The sequence below is a fragment of the Lutjanus erythropterus genome, chromosome 15 (assembly GCF_056507025.1).
Source record: "Lutjanus erythropterus isolate fLutEry1 chromosome 15, fLutEry1.hap2, whole genome shotgun sequence".
NCBI classification, from domain to species: Eukaryota; Metazoa; Chordata; class Actinopteri; order Lutjaniformes; family Lutjanidae; genus Lutjanus; species Lutjanus erythropterus.
The window spans coordinates 14,277,781-14,296,001 of NC_139331.1; the positions used below are offsets into that span (position 1 = coordinate 14,277,781).

General features: G+C 38.8%; 2 protein-coding genes across 2 annotated transcripts in view; one reads left to right on the plus strand and one right to left on the minus strand.

Annotated features, from left to right (window-relative positions):
- Positions 1–597: 597 nt before the first annotated feature.
- Positions 598–1,524, minus strand: ora6 (olfactory receptor class A related 6). Its single transcript, XM_084737730.1, has one exon. It carries the CDS (start codon positions 1,522–1,524, stop codon positions 598–600), a length of 927 nt encoding a protein of 308 aa, XP_084593856.1.
- Positions 1,525–7,829: 6,305 nt separating this feature from the next.
- Positions 7,830–18,221, plus strand: part of LOC146314156 (bromo adjacent homology domain-containing 1 protein) — a 38,195-nt gene continuing 27,803 nt past the window's right edge. The window contains exon 1 of the mRNA XM_084738075.1: positions 7,830–9,007. The gene's annotated coding sequence lies outside the window, so the exon portion shown is untranslated. The remainder of the gene's footprint in view (positions 9,008–18,221) is intronic.

Here is an 18,221-nt window from a genome sequence, read left to right on the forward strand (position 1 = left end):
TAGTTTTCTTCTTCTGTCTTTTATTATCTAACTTGCTGGTATTTTTGTAACAATGCATCCCACCCAAAGTTTTTCACACAATTGTACTTGATTGTTTTTCAGCCAGTCCTGCGGTGCTTTTGTCATGAAAAAAAAGGCATTTGCTATGAGGATAATTTAAAAAAATGTATATTAAATATTGGGACTGAAAACTAACTTTAACTGAAAAGAAAAACTTGTACTAGAGGGACTTTATAATTTCATATAAACTGCAACAGAAGGCTCTAATCTGTTTAATGATGAAATGTCTGAGCAAGGTGAAGTTTTGAGAAAATGTCAAACTCTTCTTTCCCTGAACTAATTCAGTGAGTTTAGTGGCATAACATCACTGTCAGTATTTATATGTTTATTGGCAAGCAATAAACATAGATATTTGTTTTGGCTTAAAGGAGCAATATGCAACAGTCCAAGCAAGTTGGAGCCAGAGTCAAAGGAGCTGTGGTGTTGTTGTCAGAGAGGATAATATTTCAACTTATCATGTTCATCTCATGGTCATTTTATGATTTATTACAGTAAATATATATTGCTATATTATATTACTAAAAACAAGACCTCAAATTACTTCTTTATGAAGTTCTTGAGAGAGAAGAAGTTATTTCCAATCCCATACACGTACGGACTGATGGACGTATAAGAAATTGAGATAAAGAACTCAATTTCAGCCCAAAAAGGAAAGTCAACAGGGCTAAAACTCAGTTGGAAGATCACGTAGAGAGTCCAGTCTACCTGGAACAATCCCATAGCTGCCAGTACAGCTATGGTGCTTCTCTGGAGCCTAGGACCTTTGCTCTTCCTGGCGAACTGGCTCGACCCGCTCACACTCACCACCGGTGTCACCGTCTTCCTCTGGTTCAGCAGCACTGTGATGATGAGACAGCCAGTGAACGTGACGATGATCAGAGGCAGTAGGTTGCACAAAACAATGAACATGTACTTGTAGACCCCGTTTCTTATGGGACAATCGTTTTTACTACACATAAAGAAGTCCGGAGGGCAGCCGATGGCGTTTTTTGAGATGTTCTCTGCCCCCGAGTCTTGAACGTTGATAGCAAAAATGGGAATGCTCAGCAGCATAGAGAGCAGCACACAAATCCCACTCATTATCCAGGCTGACCTTATGCTGTCCAGGAAGATCGGGAGGTTGACCCTTTTGTCAGCGTCCCGCAGCTTCTGGTAGCGAAAGATGCTGATGAGGACGGTGAAGAGGATGCTGGCACTTTCACCAAATACAGTCAGGAACTTGAGTAACTGACACGTCCAAGAGCTGATGACAGAGTAGGATGTCAAGAGGATGATGTCATAGATGTTCACAATGAGAATCTCCTCCAAGTTGGCTGCAGCCAGTCCCAAAAGAAACAACTCAAAGGATTTAACTCGGGAGAACTTAGTCTGAATGATGGAGAGGACAAGAAATACATTACCCACAAGTCCTATGCAAGAAATTAAGATTCTTACGCCCAGGAGGTCAGCAGAGACAGCAACCATTATTTACTGTAAGCTCACACAAAATACGTCAATTCTGTGTTGCTTGTCTGTTGCTACAGACGTCGGCAGAGATATGACTTCCCAGCATGAAGCGATGTTGTCGAGTGTTTCATCTCTCCCCACTTTGCATCGCTGACCAGGAACCCTTGTTATCAAGTTCTCAAAGGTGCCAAGGATCTAGATCTGTGATTGGTTGTGCTCATTATAGAGAAAGGAAAACAAGAGGATGCTGGAAACATTGAAGGCTGGGAATCATTAAAGTTTTACCTCTGAGCTTTTCAAAGCTTCATCTTGAGACCAGCAGCAGTGTCTGATTTAAAGCAGTGACATGTTTTTCCACTGGCTGACATCACCAAGTGCAATTCCTGCAAGAGCTCATTTACATCCTCTGACGCTTGTTCTCCACCTCATTTTTGTCATTTTGTGGTTCAGTTGGCACACTTTAGTTTGACTTATTAGACACTGCTCTGAAAAATGTACTTATTGACATCTTTTTTTTAACATCCTCCCTATTACCCATTTGTTTTCTAGCAATGTTGCTCCACCTATGTTGTTAACTCTTCAGGAAATGATCAGACATATAATTGAGATACTTAGAAAAATGATTGCTTGATTAAAAGCATTGATATAAATGGTTATTTTCAGGGTTGGGTTAGATTAGTTACACACACTATTTGTTTCAACGTAAAAAACTTAGTGCGCAATGACTTAAATAATGACTAATTGGTTTCTCAGATTACTTTGAACAATTTTTTTTGAACTTTTTTTTGGTGTGTGTGTCTGTGTGTGTGTGGGGGTGGTCTGCTAATATGCTGATGATTTTTCTTTGGAAACTTAATTTAATGAGTTGATTGAACTACTGTACTGTACAGTACATTCATTCAACTCATCATTTCAGGTAAAAAAGTTAGAACTCATGTTTAGTTCTGACAGCAAATACTAGAAATGTTTACTTTAATTATCTTGTATTATTAAAACTTGTACTAAATGCTTGTATGTTTTTTTAAACAATGTACTGAATACAAATTATGTAGCATCTTTTGTTATTAGTGACACAATCCAATGGATTACAAAAACATTGGAATCTGAACACTTTTGGATTACTTCAAAACTAAACATTTACAGTATGTACCCACCATATAAAAAACAACAAAAAATAACAAACTACAACAAAAAATTGAAAAAAGCATTCTGTTTTTTCAACAAACTGTAATCAAGTAATCCTTGACAATGTAATATAATTATACATCTTTTTCAAATATAATCTGGCCTGATTATAGTGAATTATTTTTTGTAATCTTATTATGTAATCCTGATGGCATGTAATTGGTTACTCCCCAACCCTGGTTATATGTGTGTGTTATTTACCAGCATTTATTTTGAAAATTTTCATTGTTCAGAGAGGAAATGTTTGCAACTGAGGCAAAACTTTTTTATAGAGTTCACAGGGTCAGTTGCATCTCTAAACATAACGTACCAGTGGAAACTTCCTGTTTCAGCATAAGAGAATAGTAAGAAAAAGAGTTTGAGAGAAGTATTGAAAACTGACTGATGTGTTCACCCTGGTTTGGACGAAAAGCTTATCTCTTTCACTTAACCAGGGCAGTTAAGACTTTTAATTTAAATAATTAATGAAAATAATCATAAAGAACATGTGTCTGGGTCTGAGTTTATATGTTTATGTCTGTGTGTTGGACAAACAAAGACATAATGGGACCTCTGGACCTTGTTGTTCACACAGGACCAGTTCATGTTCCAGCTTGTCTCTTTCCTTCTCTTCTGCGTTGTCTAGTTAGCAGACATTCTCTTCGACCAAGCCCTGCATCCTGATTCAGCTTAATTGTGAATCCCACTGTGTGTGTGTGTGTGTGTGTGTGTGTGTGTGTGTGTGTGTGTGTGTGTGTGTGTGTGTGTGTGTGTGTAATTAAGGATAAGCCCTATACTGGCAGAAAATGGGTAAAGTGTTGCGTAATGAGCCTGGACAGCTTAGAAAGTTGAAGTCCTTTTTCACCATCCAATAAATATCAATCAGACCTGATCAAATGACATTTCATTGTTCATTCTATTAACAGAGTTAATTGATTTCTTTCAAGATTATGTTTTTTTGTGAGGCATTCTCTTTAACTGTAACGCCAACCCAATGCAAATATTGTTGTTTCAGTCTAATGCAGTGAGATATAAGCCTACAGGGGTTTTCCACGAATCACAATCTGTCGTCTTCCTTATTTTGTACACAAATTCACTGGAACTGTTCAATGGAAACCCCCAACTATAAACCCCCTTATGAGACGGGAACAAGATAGATTTTTGCATTGGGTTCACATCACAAAAGTTATTTTGGGTGAACGCATATTCGCAAGTCTACAGCCACACTAACAATAAAGCTTATAACCTCTAGGCATAGGAGGGCTTTGAGCTAAATACATCAGCCTGCTAACATCCTCACAGTGACATTGCTAGCACGCTGATGTTTATTATAGTATATAGTATTATAGTATTTGCCATGTTTACCATGTTCAGTTTAGCATGTTAGCGTGCTAAAATGCTAACAATGCCAACAACTTTGAATATAACAGCAAGTGCTGCAGAGGCTAATGGTAACATTAGTTTTGCAGTTATTTTGTCAAAGTATAAACCAAAGTGTGGAACAAATTGCCATTTTGTCGTGATGTTGCAGCTACTCATTAGCTTACATTACGTTTGTTGGGGGACCAAATTTCTTCTCAATCCATCCAATAATTGAGTGGTGTTAGAGGATAAGTTAGGGGATCACCAAAATCAGTAGGATTCATCCTTTGGGAAATATAAATATGTGTAGAGAGTATAACATAGATTTATCCAATAGTTGTCAATCTTTCAGTTTCATCTCAGGACCAAAGTGGTAGACCAGCCGTCTAACCAACGAACCGACACTGCCATCCCTAATGCTGTGGTGCTAATGTGGCTAATTAAAATGACACGTCCTTCACACCTCTTCATCCAGGCAGGTGTTTCCACTTATTGCTTGAGAAGGATACGCATTGCTATGCCTCTATCTAACTGGGTCTGATAGAGAGAACTGCAGACACACCATGGTAGCGACTTGTCAATCACAAGGTAGCCATGCCATAAAGTGGATCCTACTTCATCATCTATTTTACTCTAAATGGGACTTCATGGGAATTTACAAACTGAACATAGTGCTATATTGATGGCGACTTGAAAGTGACGACTGAGATCATAAAGTCATTAGGAAACTGTTTACTGAGGTAATAAATCAAGCGAGAAGTAGTGTTATTTCCTCATAAGCCTGCATACAGTTGGTCTTCTTTTGTAACCAGCGGAGTTGCCACCTGCTGGCCATTAGAAAGGGTGCAGGTTTAAAAACTGAAGTATTAAAATAATCGACCCCATCTGCCCTGATAATGATCTATATGCCATATGTAGGTTGGGTGAGACTGAGATGCTGTTTTTCTTTTCAGGGAAAATAGACACTTCACTGGACATCACATAATGATCTCTTAGCTGAAGCAGCAAACATGTAGGATGGGCGAGGTTTAAAGATGCTTAAAGCATTAATTTTTATTTGCAATATTTGGAGAAAAGTATGAACACACATTAAGAAATGTAAACAAAATTTATTCCACAGTTTTGATTACTGGAGTTACAGTTGATCTTGTTGATGCAGTACTTGAGTCTGAATGGATTCACAGTTTTTATCACTTGTGAGTTGAACATTAATGACTCTAATGCAGATGAAGACCTCCTTTCTGTGGATTTTTGAATGATAGACCGCCTCTTTGGGAGGATTCATTTTTTGCATTTATACATTATGAAAGTACATTTGATTTTAAGTATCCAGATAATGAAATTGTCCTTTTTCACGGAAGACATTTTGACATGTCACAGTTGGAAAACCACAGGCACAGCACTAAAATAGTTCAGAGCCATTATTGATGTTACTATTAACACCTGTGCTTTGTTTGACTGTGACAAATCAAAATGTCTGCTGTGAAGGAGGTATATACTGTCCTGTCTTTTCTTTTAATTAAGTTCCTGTATGGATTATTCACAGTGGACTTGGACTTGACCTTTAAGGACTGAGGACTGTACTTGCACATGATTCAAAATTAGAACTCAAAACTGAGAAACAGGACCCAACTTGGACTTGAGCCACAGTGCCTCTGCCACAATGCTGCATAAAATTTCATTTAAATGTTAATATGCAGGAGCTGCAGCGATCTGAATGCATCACTTTGTTAAGCTGCTGTTGAGGAACTACATTGCTTGGTGGAAGAATTACTTTTAATTACCAGTTTGTGAAAATAAAATGTGTTTGACACTTGTGGTGACACAAAAATCACTTGTCTGTGGAGTTAATTAAGACTGTGAAATAGAGTTTATAGTAGACACTTAAAATCAGAAATGCTTGGTTGATTTGGATCCTGTCTTGTGGTTTCAGACATCTACTTTCCCACAGCCACAGAATAAGTTTTGGTACCAAAGTGAATGTCTTTGACTTTGTTAAAAAAATTCAATTTAGCCACGGTATTTCGCAAAACTCTACTGGGAACAAGACTTTGAAAGAACTTGATAAATGTGAAAAGCTTTGTCTATCCAAAGTCTCACAAGCACTGAATATGGTCATTTTAGAAAGTACTATCCCCCGAGCAGGGACTTTTCAGGGGGTAAAACAATTTCCGCAGAACTTGCAGTCCTTCAAATTTTCCTTGTCTCTGGGTAAAGTTCCTGTGGTCAAAATGTGGCTACACTTAAGTGTCCCGGAGCAGGTCAAAAAGCTTTCATCAAAAACGGGCCTGTAGTTTTTCCGTAATTCTGCTTACAAATAGACAGACAACTCTGAAAACATAACCTCCTTGCCAGAGGTAATAAAGTCTTAAAATAGCTTCCTTTGTTCCTTCTATGAGTCAAGAACAAAAGACAGGAACATAAGATTGGATAATAATGCGGGACCAAAATTTCAGGAGTAACTTAGTTGACATTGCATTTACAGTATATGGTGTATATTCTAAAAAATGGGCATGGAAAGTCAGTGTCCAAAGTAACAGAGGTATCACCAGGTCATTGCTTTCCAAGTGACAGCAGTAAAATGCTAATGTTTGACTATAAAAGCACTACACCACAGATGTATGAACCAACATCACCCTCACTAAGTGACTATTGTTTGGCCTGATGACCTTTAATGTCCGTAACAACTTCCACAGTCTCATTTAGCCACCTGTTAGCATCTGCCCTTTTTTAAGACATGTAAAATCTTCATAATTAACATGTGGAGCTTTTACTGACCAATTATATCATAGAATAAAAGCTGAAAATCTCTTTAGTTAACCAAGACTTTATTTCAGGCAAGTAACAAGAAACCCAACAACTTAGACAAGAGAACCGGAAGTGCTAATATATAATTTATAAATCTTTCCTGCAGTATTCTATTAAGTAGTGCCGGACTGAGGCTGTCTGAGGGGCAGGGACGAAAAAAATAAGGACACCAGCTGAATTTGGTGGGGCACCAGCATGCTGAAAGACACTTTACCACATTTTATCCACTAAAAGGGCACCTTATGAGACACTTTACCATATTTTGTCCACTGGAAGGGCAACCTAGAGGGCACTTTATCATGTTTGAACTACCTAAGGGGCAACCAAGCAGTGGTCTTCAAACATGGGGCCAGCAGGGGGTGGGGTGGTGGGGTGGTGGGGTGTATCTAGGAAGCTGTCAATAGAAACTGTTTGGAAAAGGGTTTGTGCCCTCAAACAACACTTGGCAGGTGATTGGATTGGATGAACCATCTGTCATATCTAACATGTGCTAACTTCAACCAATCAGATCAACTCACCCAACCAAAGCCGAAGCTGGTTTCAGTGCTGTTCTTTGCTTGTCTTTCAACAATGGAATACTCTCTGGTTCTGATATAACTGATGCTATAACAGTATCTATGCTAACCTCTTCAGGAGCAGCCCTAACCATAACCCTAAGACAAGGCATTTCAGTGGATGCTTCTCACCATCAGTGCACCTAAAACCAACAGTAATCTGACTGGCTTGCACCTCCTCTGGTGTGGACACTAAATGAATAACTCAGAGCCTGGCAAGATGGATTCTTGCGTGATCTCATGAATCCAGCTGCCCCGCAAGGTAATGGTCTCCCCTGCCCCCCTCTAAGTGTCAACGAGCTGGGAATAAATAATGTTAGTTGATTCAAGAAATTAAGTGAAATGAATTGATTTGTGGCACACTTCTTAAACACACTTTTTAATCTCTGGGTTTTGGGGGAAGTTAACAAGTGTTTGAAAGTTGAAAGGCTCAAGTCCAAGTTAAGTCACAAGTCACTGGTGTTTAAGTCTAAATGGAGTTGCAAGTATTTTTTTAAAGTGTCAGGCTGAATCCAAGTCATTCAATTTGCGACTTAAATCTGACTCAAGTCCAAGTCATCAAGTCATTTGACTTGAGTCCACACCTCTGTGAAGTAGGCTAAATCTTCCATACATTTTTAGGGTATGCTTTGGCGTATGATTATATGTTATAAAACAGTTTATTGGGAATATAATTTGGGTTGGACCCATACTTTGACCCCTTGGGAAGGTTTTCCTGGCCAGAATCCCACTTTGAGGCACTTTGGTTTGTGCACAGGTGCTTCCGGGCTGGCTGACGGTCACCACCGTGTCCAATAAATGCCACGGCGCATCCCTCCAACAAAGTTAGCAGGGTGGATCCACAGAGGCAACCCTTGGCCGCAGTTACGCGTGGATACCCCTTTAAAAGACTCACCATGTTGCCATCACATGCTTCAGCACAGAAGTAGGATGAGGATGTTCTTGTTGTTGTTGTTATGTAAAACACATTTGTTTCTTGTATAGTGTGTAATCTTTAAGCGAAACAACTGGAGAGACTTTTGCGGAGGGTTTCTACACTTTGTGCGGCGGGAGGAGGGGGGGGACAGAGGCAGCCCACCCCCGTCTGTCAGCGCTGCAGTCAGTCAGTCAGTCAGTCAGTCATGTTGTGCTGCTAGTTGTTGTTCAGTAGCAACACAACGACTGACTGGTGCGCAAACTGAAAGCTGCGTACAGTGTTAATGCCAAGTGGCGGATATAAGCGACGTGTGTGTGCGGGATCTCGAGGTTTGCAGCCGTGTTGGCGTCGCTCGGAGGAGTGGATGGGATAGAGAAGGAAAAAACATCCTGGGCAAAGCCTGCTCGCCTCGGAAAGGAGTGTTACCTCTTCTTCTTGCGAGAAGAGAGTTGTTTGCTCCGTCTCTTCTTCTCTCCTCTCGTCGAGCTTGTTTAAAAAAAGAAAGAGAGAGAGAGAGGCTCTTCTCTCGGGCGGCATTCGTGTTTATTTCCTCTATGTTGAGCTGCATCGGTTAACCAGTCGGACGAGTCTTACCTAGCCATTTGGAAAACAAGGTGCCCTGACTGACTGGCTCCTCACACCATTGAAAATCAGACGAGATAGTGCCTGCCTGCCACACAGACTGAGCCACGGTACGGTAAGTAGCGGCTGCTCCACATTATCTTTCCCCATTGAGCTTTTCTTTCTGTTTTTATTCGGGCACAGAGAACAGGGGGTTGTTGCGCGGCCAGCTCTGCTCCTTTTGTGCACGCTTTTTTAGTCATGTCTGGAGGACGTTGCAGAGGCAGATAATGGCCATGATGATGAAGGAGATTCCCAGGGAGTGGTACTCAGTCGGACTGGCCGTGCAATGTGTGTTATCATAGCCCCCACCGCTTCCCCCTCCCCTCCCTCCGCTGCCACCTCCTCCTCCTCCACCACCACCACTAACACCAGCAGCACCAGCAGCGGCCACCAAAGTGTAATACCAAAGCGATAATAGTGCTTTGTCCGCGGGATAGTCTGACACAAGGTCACTGATAAGGGGGCAGCAGCCTGTGAGCTCACTAATGTTATTGGCTGGATGGATGCAAGATGTGTTCACCTGGATATCAGCCACAGTGTGTGTGTGTGTGTGTGTGTGTGTGTGTGTGTGCAGGAGGGGCTGCAAACTTTATGGTAGGGGAGACCAGGGACAACTGTAACAACGTTTCCCCACAGACTATTTGAAATATACCAGTAAACATTTGTTATAAGAACCATATATATGTGTGGTGTGGCGGTGATTGTGTTTTGATGAAGAGACCCAGACAAGGATATCTTTAGAGCTAGTCTCTTATCATATAACTCAAACCCATCTCCCATGAAGCACAGCAGCAACAGGGCAAGCTATGTTGCGTTCAGTACAGCACAGAAAATATATATGGCAGAAGGAGGTGAATAACAAAATGCTCTGGGCCCCGTTTCCCAGAGCCTTCGTAGTGCTCCGTGCGTCGTGAGTTGTATTTTAAGGTTGTCCCAACTCTGGGAAACAGCCCGTAACCTTAAGTGAGACCTTAAAATACAACTTACGACGCACGTAGTACTACGAAGGCTCTGGGAAACGGGGCCCTGGTCAGTCGTGATCATGTAAGTGGAGCCACTACACAAATTAATTGACACAGGAGTATGTTGGCATATTACATAATAAGTTTAAGATAGCAAGTAAACTTATAAACATAATTTAACAGAACTAAAACATGGAAATTTCTATGACCACAATGGCGCTTACCTCTCCGATGGGGTAGAATAGCAAAAGGGAAGAGGTAAAGGTAGGAAAGACTACTTTACAGGAGGGTGAGCCCCCAAAAGTGATCCTAGGGGCACATAATCTGTCTCAGATGTTCCACATTTGGACTATGAAGGCCTAAATGTGTCAGATTGTAACTGTTAACACTGCTTTTTAAGGCTGTTCAAAGTACTGAAGTATTGTAATTTTCAATACTACATGTTTAAAACAAAACAATACTAACATTTGATAGTATCAAAAGTACTGAAACTATGAAAAAAATATCTCAGTGCTAATTCAAGACCAAGTGTTCAGTTTCAGTCTTTGTTGTGCTGCCTGAAATTTTGTTTGCAGCACAGCAAAACCAGGCAGTGTTCAGTGGCTTTTTCTGTACCGACACTGTTTGCAGGTTGTTAATTTAAAAAATTCTTCTTTGTGCTTAGGATGCTTTCCTTTTTGCCATGGTATGGAAAGAGAATGGAGTTGATTTCTTTATATTAATATTGTATCAAAGTTTAAAATTATGTTAGTATGTAGTTTTTGTTCATATTAAAGGTGGCTCATACTTTTCTTCTGTTTTTGGTTGAGAGTGATGTATTTTGGTAATGGACCGTTGACTTTATTTGAGTATCTGCGCTGTAAATCCTGTGTTGTTGTTGTGTTGTTGAATTTATTATGCCGTTGGCTTTGAGTGTTCCTGTACTGTAAATCCTGTTGAAATGCAGGTGAATGCATGCCTTATTTAATGTGTATATTAATGTGTGTGCTGTATTCACGCAAACACACTGTGTTGAGATGCAGGTGATTTTAGTTTTAATTGTGCTGTTGGCGACAAGTCAGTGTACCAGCCCCCTCATGTCTGTTTCTATTTTTGTATTTTCTATTACAGTGGTAACTAGATTTTACTTATTTAACATACATTTAAATGTAATGAATGTTCATTTTCTAACAAAAAAAAGTGTCACCACAGATAAACAATATGCTTACAGGGGACCATGTGACCTCAGAGATCATTGCAAAAGAGCGTTATAGCTGCTGGCATCCATGATAAAATCTCATGTGCTAGTTAGTAACACCTATAATAGCGTAGGTCATTTAAATATAATAACCTAAAGATAAAATTGATGTAAGTTCAAATTTGGAATCATCTAAACTTTAGTCAGAAAAAGAAATGTCATCTTGTTTTTGATCGGAGGAATTAAGTGTGTTCCCTTTTACAATTGCCTCCAGTTTCCCTGCATACAGCTGTGGCATCTCTTGGGGGTATCTACTGTAATTTTCTCTGTGTGAGTGACTCACACTGGGCCTTTAACGGGGCTACTCTGGGTTGAATGAAAATAAACAGATCAGCCACTGTACACCGAGAGAGGAAAAATAACAGCCATTTGCTTTAATTCAGTGTGTTGCTCTGCGCAGGTAAATGAAGCGGCTTCTCAAATGCCAACGCAATTAGCCCACATCACAGTTTGCCAATTAGGTCATAAAAGGCAATGAGCTCATAACGGATGATGCTGTTGTGACATCATAGATGGACCTCCCGAGGCTTGGGTTGCCAGCGAGTGATCTTCAGCTGCCGAGAACTGACTGAGGGAAAAGTGACAACAGAAGGGCTTCATTGAGTCAAGAATAAGAAAAGGATTCTTTTCATCAGTCTTTTAGACAGATTATAATGAAACGCGGATTTTCATATTAAATCAGTCAAGTGTAAATATTACAGCACTTTAATAGCAGCCTATTAAACTACACAGCTGATGAGCCTGAGCACGAGGAATGAGTGAGGTGTCAATTTCCTGTTTGTACAGAAACTGACTAGAATTTGGAAGGTCTGCTGTCAAAATGTCATGATTGTTTAATTTCCAATCCCATAGGCATATTCTTAATATTACTCTTTATTTTATTTCTATTCTAATTGATTATACAAAAGCTACACATGCCTGTTTAAGACTTCCAAGTCATGTACCTTAAGGGTGGGATTAAGCTATTCAGCATTAAGATGGTTGGTTGAGTCTCATTCCCAGGTTGTCAAATAGCGTGGCTTGGGTTTGTGGTTCAGTCTGAGTCACTCCACAGAACAAGAACCAATAATCAAGTCAACTCAAAGCTTCAGCAAAATGAGAGGCAACCATCAACTGTTGTTTGTAGAATTGCTTACCACGCGTAATATTGGGATAGTGCATCCACACACCCACGTTTAAATATTTGATCAGTAGTGGTGGGAGAAGAGTAGTAAGACAACAATGTGAGATACTGCATTACAAAGAAAAATCCTGCAATTAAACCTTTACATAAGTAGAGCTTGACTTATACAGATAGGTAGTTTAGTGGTTCCCAACACGGGGGTCGGGCCCCTTCAAAAGGTCACAAGATAAATCTGAGAGGTTATGATATGAATAATGAGGTGTTTTATTAACCTTTTCTCATTAACTTAACAAAATATACAAGTTTTATTCATTCAAATTCAATAAACTTCAAACCTCCAGTTTTTATTCTCAGAACATTTTAGAACATTAGTTATTTTACCTTGAAGTCTTTTGATGTGAGATGATGAGTTGAATGAATGTACTGTACAGTGTTCAATCAAATCATTAACTTAAGTTTTTAAAGAAACATGATCAGCATGCGTCGTTTGAGAGTTAAAACTCCCCAGACCCTTCTCTTATAGTCTGAAGAAAACATACGTGATGAAAACTTGCTGAGTGTCTCTAATACATTGTAAGATAAGTCATGGTGCTTATTTATTTTCAAAGTAATGAAGTCACTATGAACCATCATGAATGTTAATATCGAACTTGTCTTTTTAAATTCAGTCAACTTTAAATTTTAAGGTCGTCCGAACACTAACTTTTTACTTTTTTAAGTTAAAGCTTTTTTTTTTTTTTTTTAACAGTGATTCATTGCCCCTATCTGAAATAAATTGTCTAACTGGTTACCTCTGTACTCACTCTGGTACAAATGGGGTGGAAATGGAGCAGCAGCTGGATATTCATGTCAAATAAAGAACTGACTCTTAAAACTGAGAAAATGTAACTAGAAGACAAATACTGTCTGTAACATTTGTTCATGTGATTGAACAGTTGTTGAGTTATTGTAACTTGTTTTCTCAAGTGAACTTACATTTTCAAAAGACATTGAAGAACTTTGATTAATTAATTAATCAGTTAATGAAGCTCAATTAACAGATTTTTAAGTTGAAATAGCTTGAAGTGATTTATAATGTATTAACTTGCTATCAAATAAATGTTGCAGAGGATAAACAATACAACATTTCCCCCTGAGATACAGTGGAGTGAAAATAAAAAGTAGCATACAATGGAAATATGCAATTTAATTACAGTTTTGAGGTACTTGTAGTACTGCAGTGAATGTGATACATTCAGTTACAAGTTACTCAGCAAATTATAAAATGCTGGCATAATGTCAGAGGAAGTGTTGATTTTGTGGCTCAGTTAATGTTCTTTCTATGTTTTAATAATCACTAATAAGCAACAGGAACCTTTTAGTAATCCTCTGTCTTGCTCACACTATTACAAATGACTTGATTCTTGCCAAGTCTTGTTTTTCGGAGCCGCCGTGAGACTATCTCGCAGTGTAAATGAAAAAGCTGATCTGCCAGGCCGCTCTCTGACACACTAGTTTATTGCAGTTGAACATTAATCTTTTGGAGTTTCTTCGGCAGACTTACACCTCACCATGCAGCAGCACCTCTTCTCCTCTGTGATTCAAAAGACCGCACCCCACCTCACTAAACCACCATAAATGTCATAAAACTTAATATAGAAGTGTTTTAATGACTCACACCTAGACCCATCATTAAATAGCCATGCAGGACTAATAACTGAGCCATTACTCTGAAGGCAGTCCACTGTGAATTATCAGTGGGTCTCTGCCAACATACAAATCTAATGCTTAAATCATCAATGAAATACACACAGGCCGATAAAGAATCCTTTTTGGATTAGTGATAATAATCTATCCTTATGCTTATTTATCCCAGCTCTCTGTATTATTGAGTTGGGCCAATCATTTACAATACTTTGGCCTAATTATACTTTCTTCAGTGTTCACAAGATGCACTTCTTTGTCTCACAACCACACAAACCTGTACACCAGTCCTGTCAGTTGTTCATTTGGTTGTTTGAAAGCAATTAAGTACAACTCAAGCAACTCAAGTACTGTACTTCAGTACATTTTTGTGGTCCTTGTACTTTCCTTGTGTATTTCTATTTTATGCCACTTTATACTTGGCTGTGTATAATGTAGTACTTTTTACTCCACTAAATGTTACATGATAGCTGTATTTACTTGATATTTTTCAAAAAAGATTATACATTGAAAAAAGATGAGATTTGCTCATAAAATACAATATAAAACTGTCTAGAAATGTCTCACTGGGGCTCTTGTCACAGGTTTCAGATGCCATGTTTCCACAGCATGGTATGGCTCGGCTCAACAAGCTTTTGGCACCCGTTACTTTCCTCCATTTCTTTCCACTGCACATAGTTCCCACTCAGTGTAGGCAGAGCTCTTTATCTGATCATCGTAGTTGCATCAGGTGACACTATCATGATGGTGTCTTCAACATGACACAAGCACACAGGAGTAGCGGAGGATCCTTTCCCTTTGAGATCCTTTCGTTGGAAACTGGAGAGAGGAACGTCTTCTTTTCATCACTTGGTATGGTGCTGGCTGCCATTTTTAAAAATCTGGGTTGAGTGAATAAAAAAAAAAACTGAGATGAGGTGATACCAAAGAAAGGACCAGTACTACCCACAACTTTTGACAATGAGAAACAATAAAGAACAATAACGCAATAAAGAACGAGTAGACTCGGATCGAGCTGAGCCGTACCATGCAGTGGAAACATGGCATATGACTTGTTCAACCTTGAAGCTTCTGTAATGGTTTAATTAAAATACCTTTTTGAGACCCAAAGAGGTAAGTTTATACAATATTTCACATAAAGCAGAGATTAGAATTTTTTTTCTTTTAAATGACTACAAATTTGTATAGTAGAAATTAGTTTTTCTTCTTGTCTGTACCATTAATCATCTCATGACCACCTCAGATTTATCTTGTGATCCTTTGGGGGGTTTATAAAGTAGTTAAAACCATCTCCAGATACAACAAAATGCTAATATGCACAGAGACACTAATATAAACAATCTAATAATGTAACACTTTGAGTACATTTTGTTGATAATACTTAAGTACTGTTACTTAAGTAGACTTTTGAATGCAGGACCTTTACTTGTAAATAGATGTTGTTTTTACATCGTTGTATTGGTACTTTAGAGTCTGAGTACTTCTTCCAGCACTGCAATTCTGTATAATGTACTGAACAAATTGTGTACTTTTTTTGTTGTTGTTGTTGTTCAATGTTTGGAAGGGGGGCACATATCAATTTTGGGCTTCATTCATTTCATTACCTACATTCTGATGAATATTTATTCCCCAAAATGTCTTTATTACATCTGTTGTTATTGCAAGGAAAAGGATAGTTTTTGATTAAAAAAAAGTGTCCTAATATTAGACATCCTCCTCCTTTCCCCCTCTGGCTCCTGCATGGTTATCAGCTGTGCAAGGTTGCTTCTTCTTTTTTCTCTTTTATGGCAAATTGCAACCATTGCTTTTGAGATTACATACCTCCTACTTTCATGCTTTTACTCCAAAACCACTGCCTATATGATAAAACCCACTGCTATTACTACTAGATGGATATGCAGCATATCCTGCACAATGCGAGATAAATTGCACAACTCAATTTAAAATCTCTATATAAAGTCTTATGATCTTGACCTGTCTGAATGACTATGAATTTCATTTCGTTTGAGTGTACAGTAACACCAATGTTTTGCGCCTGTGTGTGTGTGTGTGTTTACTCTGCTTGTCATTTGAGCGGTTCCATACAGCAGCACCTTCCGATGAGAAGCGAGATTAGAGTCACGGTTGCTTGGTTTCATTAGAAGAGGCTTGTTTATGTTCATTCACTGTCATTGTCCTGAGGAAACCCTGCACCTATACACCACATTTACACTAGTTCACTTTCCTGAAATGAATCACATCTGCTCGAGTGTTTTCTACCTCATTAATGCCTCACAGGTTAAATGTTTCTCTAACAAAAACTAGCGAGCGGGGACCTCATGAATAACATGAAATCTTAATACGTTTGGTACCGTCCTTTCATGGTGACATATATTTAATTTTATAATTAACCCGTGTTGGCCCTTTAAGTATAGATGTTGATTATTGAATTAATTTCAGTGCTGTGCTGTGCTCTTTGTCCACAGTAACTCAGATACTTTCATGTCTGCTCCCAGTTTGAAATAGGCAATAAGATATTGAAGAACATTAGTTGAGCTGAGACTTACAGATGAGGATGAAATTATTAACCCCCCTATGAAAATTTCATTTTTTTAAAAGTATTTCCCAAGAGCTGTTTTTAACACAGCTTTTCCAAACATCCTACTTTTATTTTGGATGCTTATATTATTTACTTTGCACATAGAAACAAAATAATTTCACAAAAAACGAAAACTACCAGGGTCAAAATTATTAGCCCCCCTGATGCTAATAGTCAGTTGTGTATCCTTTTTGCTGGATAACAGCCTGCAGTCGTTTGTTGTAGTTTTCAACAAGTCTCAGACACGTCTCCTGAGCTCTAGTTTTCGTCTCATCTGACCAAAGGACACGCTTCCAGTATGCATAATCTTATCCTTCTCCTGCTTTGTGAGCATCAACAATTCTTTTTCTCAAGTCTAAACTGATTTCTTTAGTTTTTGAGATGATGCTTTCTCAAGTGACAGCTCAGACCCTTACTGAAGTTTTTATACTGTGTGTAAATTGGAAGATAACCCTCACTTGATTTTACAAGCTTTGAGCATTATGAAATTAAAGCACATCATTGCACAACAGTGGTTTGTGCTACGGCTCAATAAAAAGGTCACTTCTTAAGGGGACTAATAAGTGTCCCCTTAAGAACTATTTGTTTTCTCTGAAATAATTCTGTTATTGTGTGCTAATAGAAATAATTTATGCTTTATAAAGAAAACTAGTATGTTTAGAAATGTAATGTTGAAAATTCCTTCCTCTGTTGAAAAAGCACTTGGGAAACTTTTGAAAAAAAAACAAAAACTTAAAATTTCATAGGGGGCCCAATAATTTTGTCCTCAACTGTAAGTGTGTGTTTTCGTTTGAAACAGCCAACAGTTACTACTTTCTCTCATCCGCCCATGTCTGTAACCATACTGAAACCAGAAAAAAAACTGGTTTCTTGAAAAATGATTTTGGTTTTCTGGTTTTCTTTTCATCCATTTTGCCACTGTTTCTGGAAGGCTGATGTGAATTTGGTTGTTTGTGGTTACAGTCTTATGGATATCATAAGAGTGCCGGATTTGCTTTTATTTGGAGTTGTGTATCTGTTTTGGTCTCCTTCAGCTCTGTCTACACCTGGCTGTGTAATTGTGAAGTACTCAAAATGTCCACCAGACACTAATCTTTTTGTCTGCCATTTGGCTCTGGACAGGGTGCATTTGATTAATTAACTGTTCCGAGTTGGGGCATGAACACACATTACCTCACACATCCTTACTTTTCGACACCTCATCTTCTTGAACTGGCTCTGAATATTAGCGCTGGATGGTAAATCGTGTTCTGCAGGGTCTTTCAGTATGAACGCCTGTGGATGCTGGGAGTATGAGAGAACATGCTGAGCATAAGGATGTGCAGAAAATGAGTGATGTGAGAAGTTACTGTGAACCTTTCCATACTTTCTGCCTGCTGTTCACTTTTCATATTTTGGGGTTGGGTGAAACTTTGAGAGAAGAAAAAAGTATTTCTCTGTTATTCAGTGACCCTGATTTCCCCCCTGTGAGCTCATTAATACCGGCCAGTGTATTTCTTTGGTGTACAGCTGTAGCAGAGATGTGTGATCACAGGTAAAAATGTTATTTGTTTTCTAAGACAAACAATTAGTGATTAGTTTTTAATGTAACAATAGACTTGATTGGATCAGCGCCCCCACAAAGCTGAGGTATTGATTATCTGACGTTACACAATGTGACAATCACTTGAGTGGCTTTCCCGCAGCACAAAAAGGCTCGGCCTG

Coding starts and splice junctions, on each gene's coding strand:
- ora6 (XM_084737730.1), bottom strand. CDS start 1,524: ATGGTTGCTGTCTCTGCTGACCTCCTGGGCGTAAGAATCTTAATTTCT.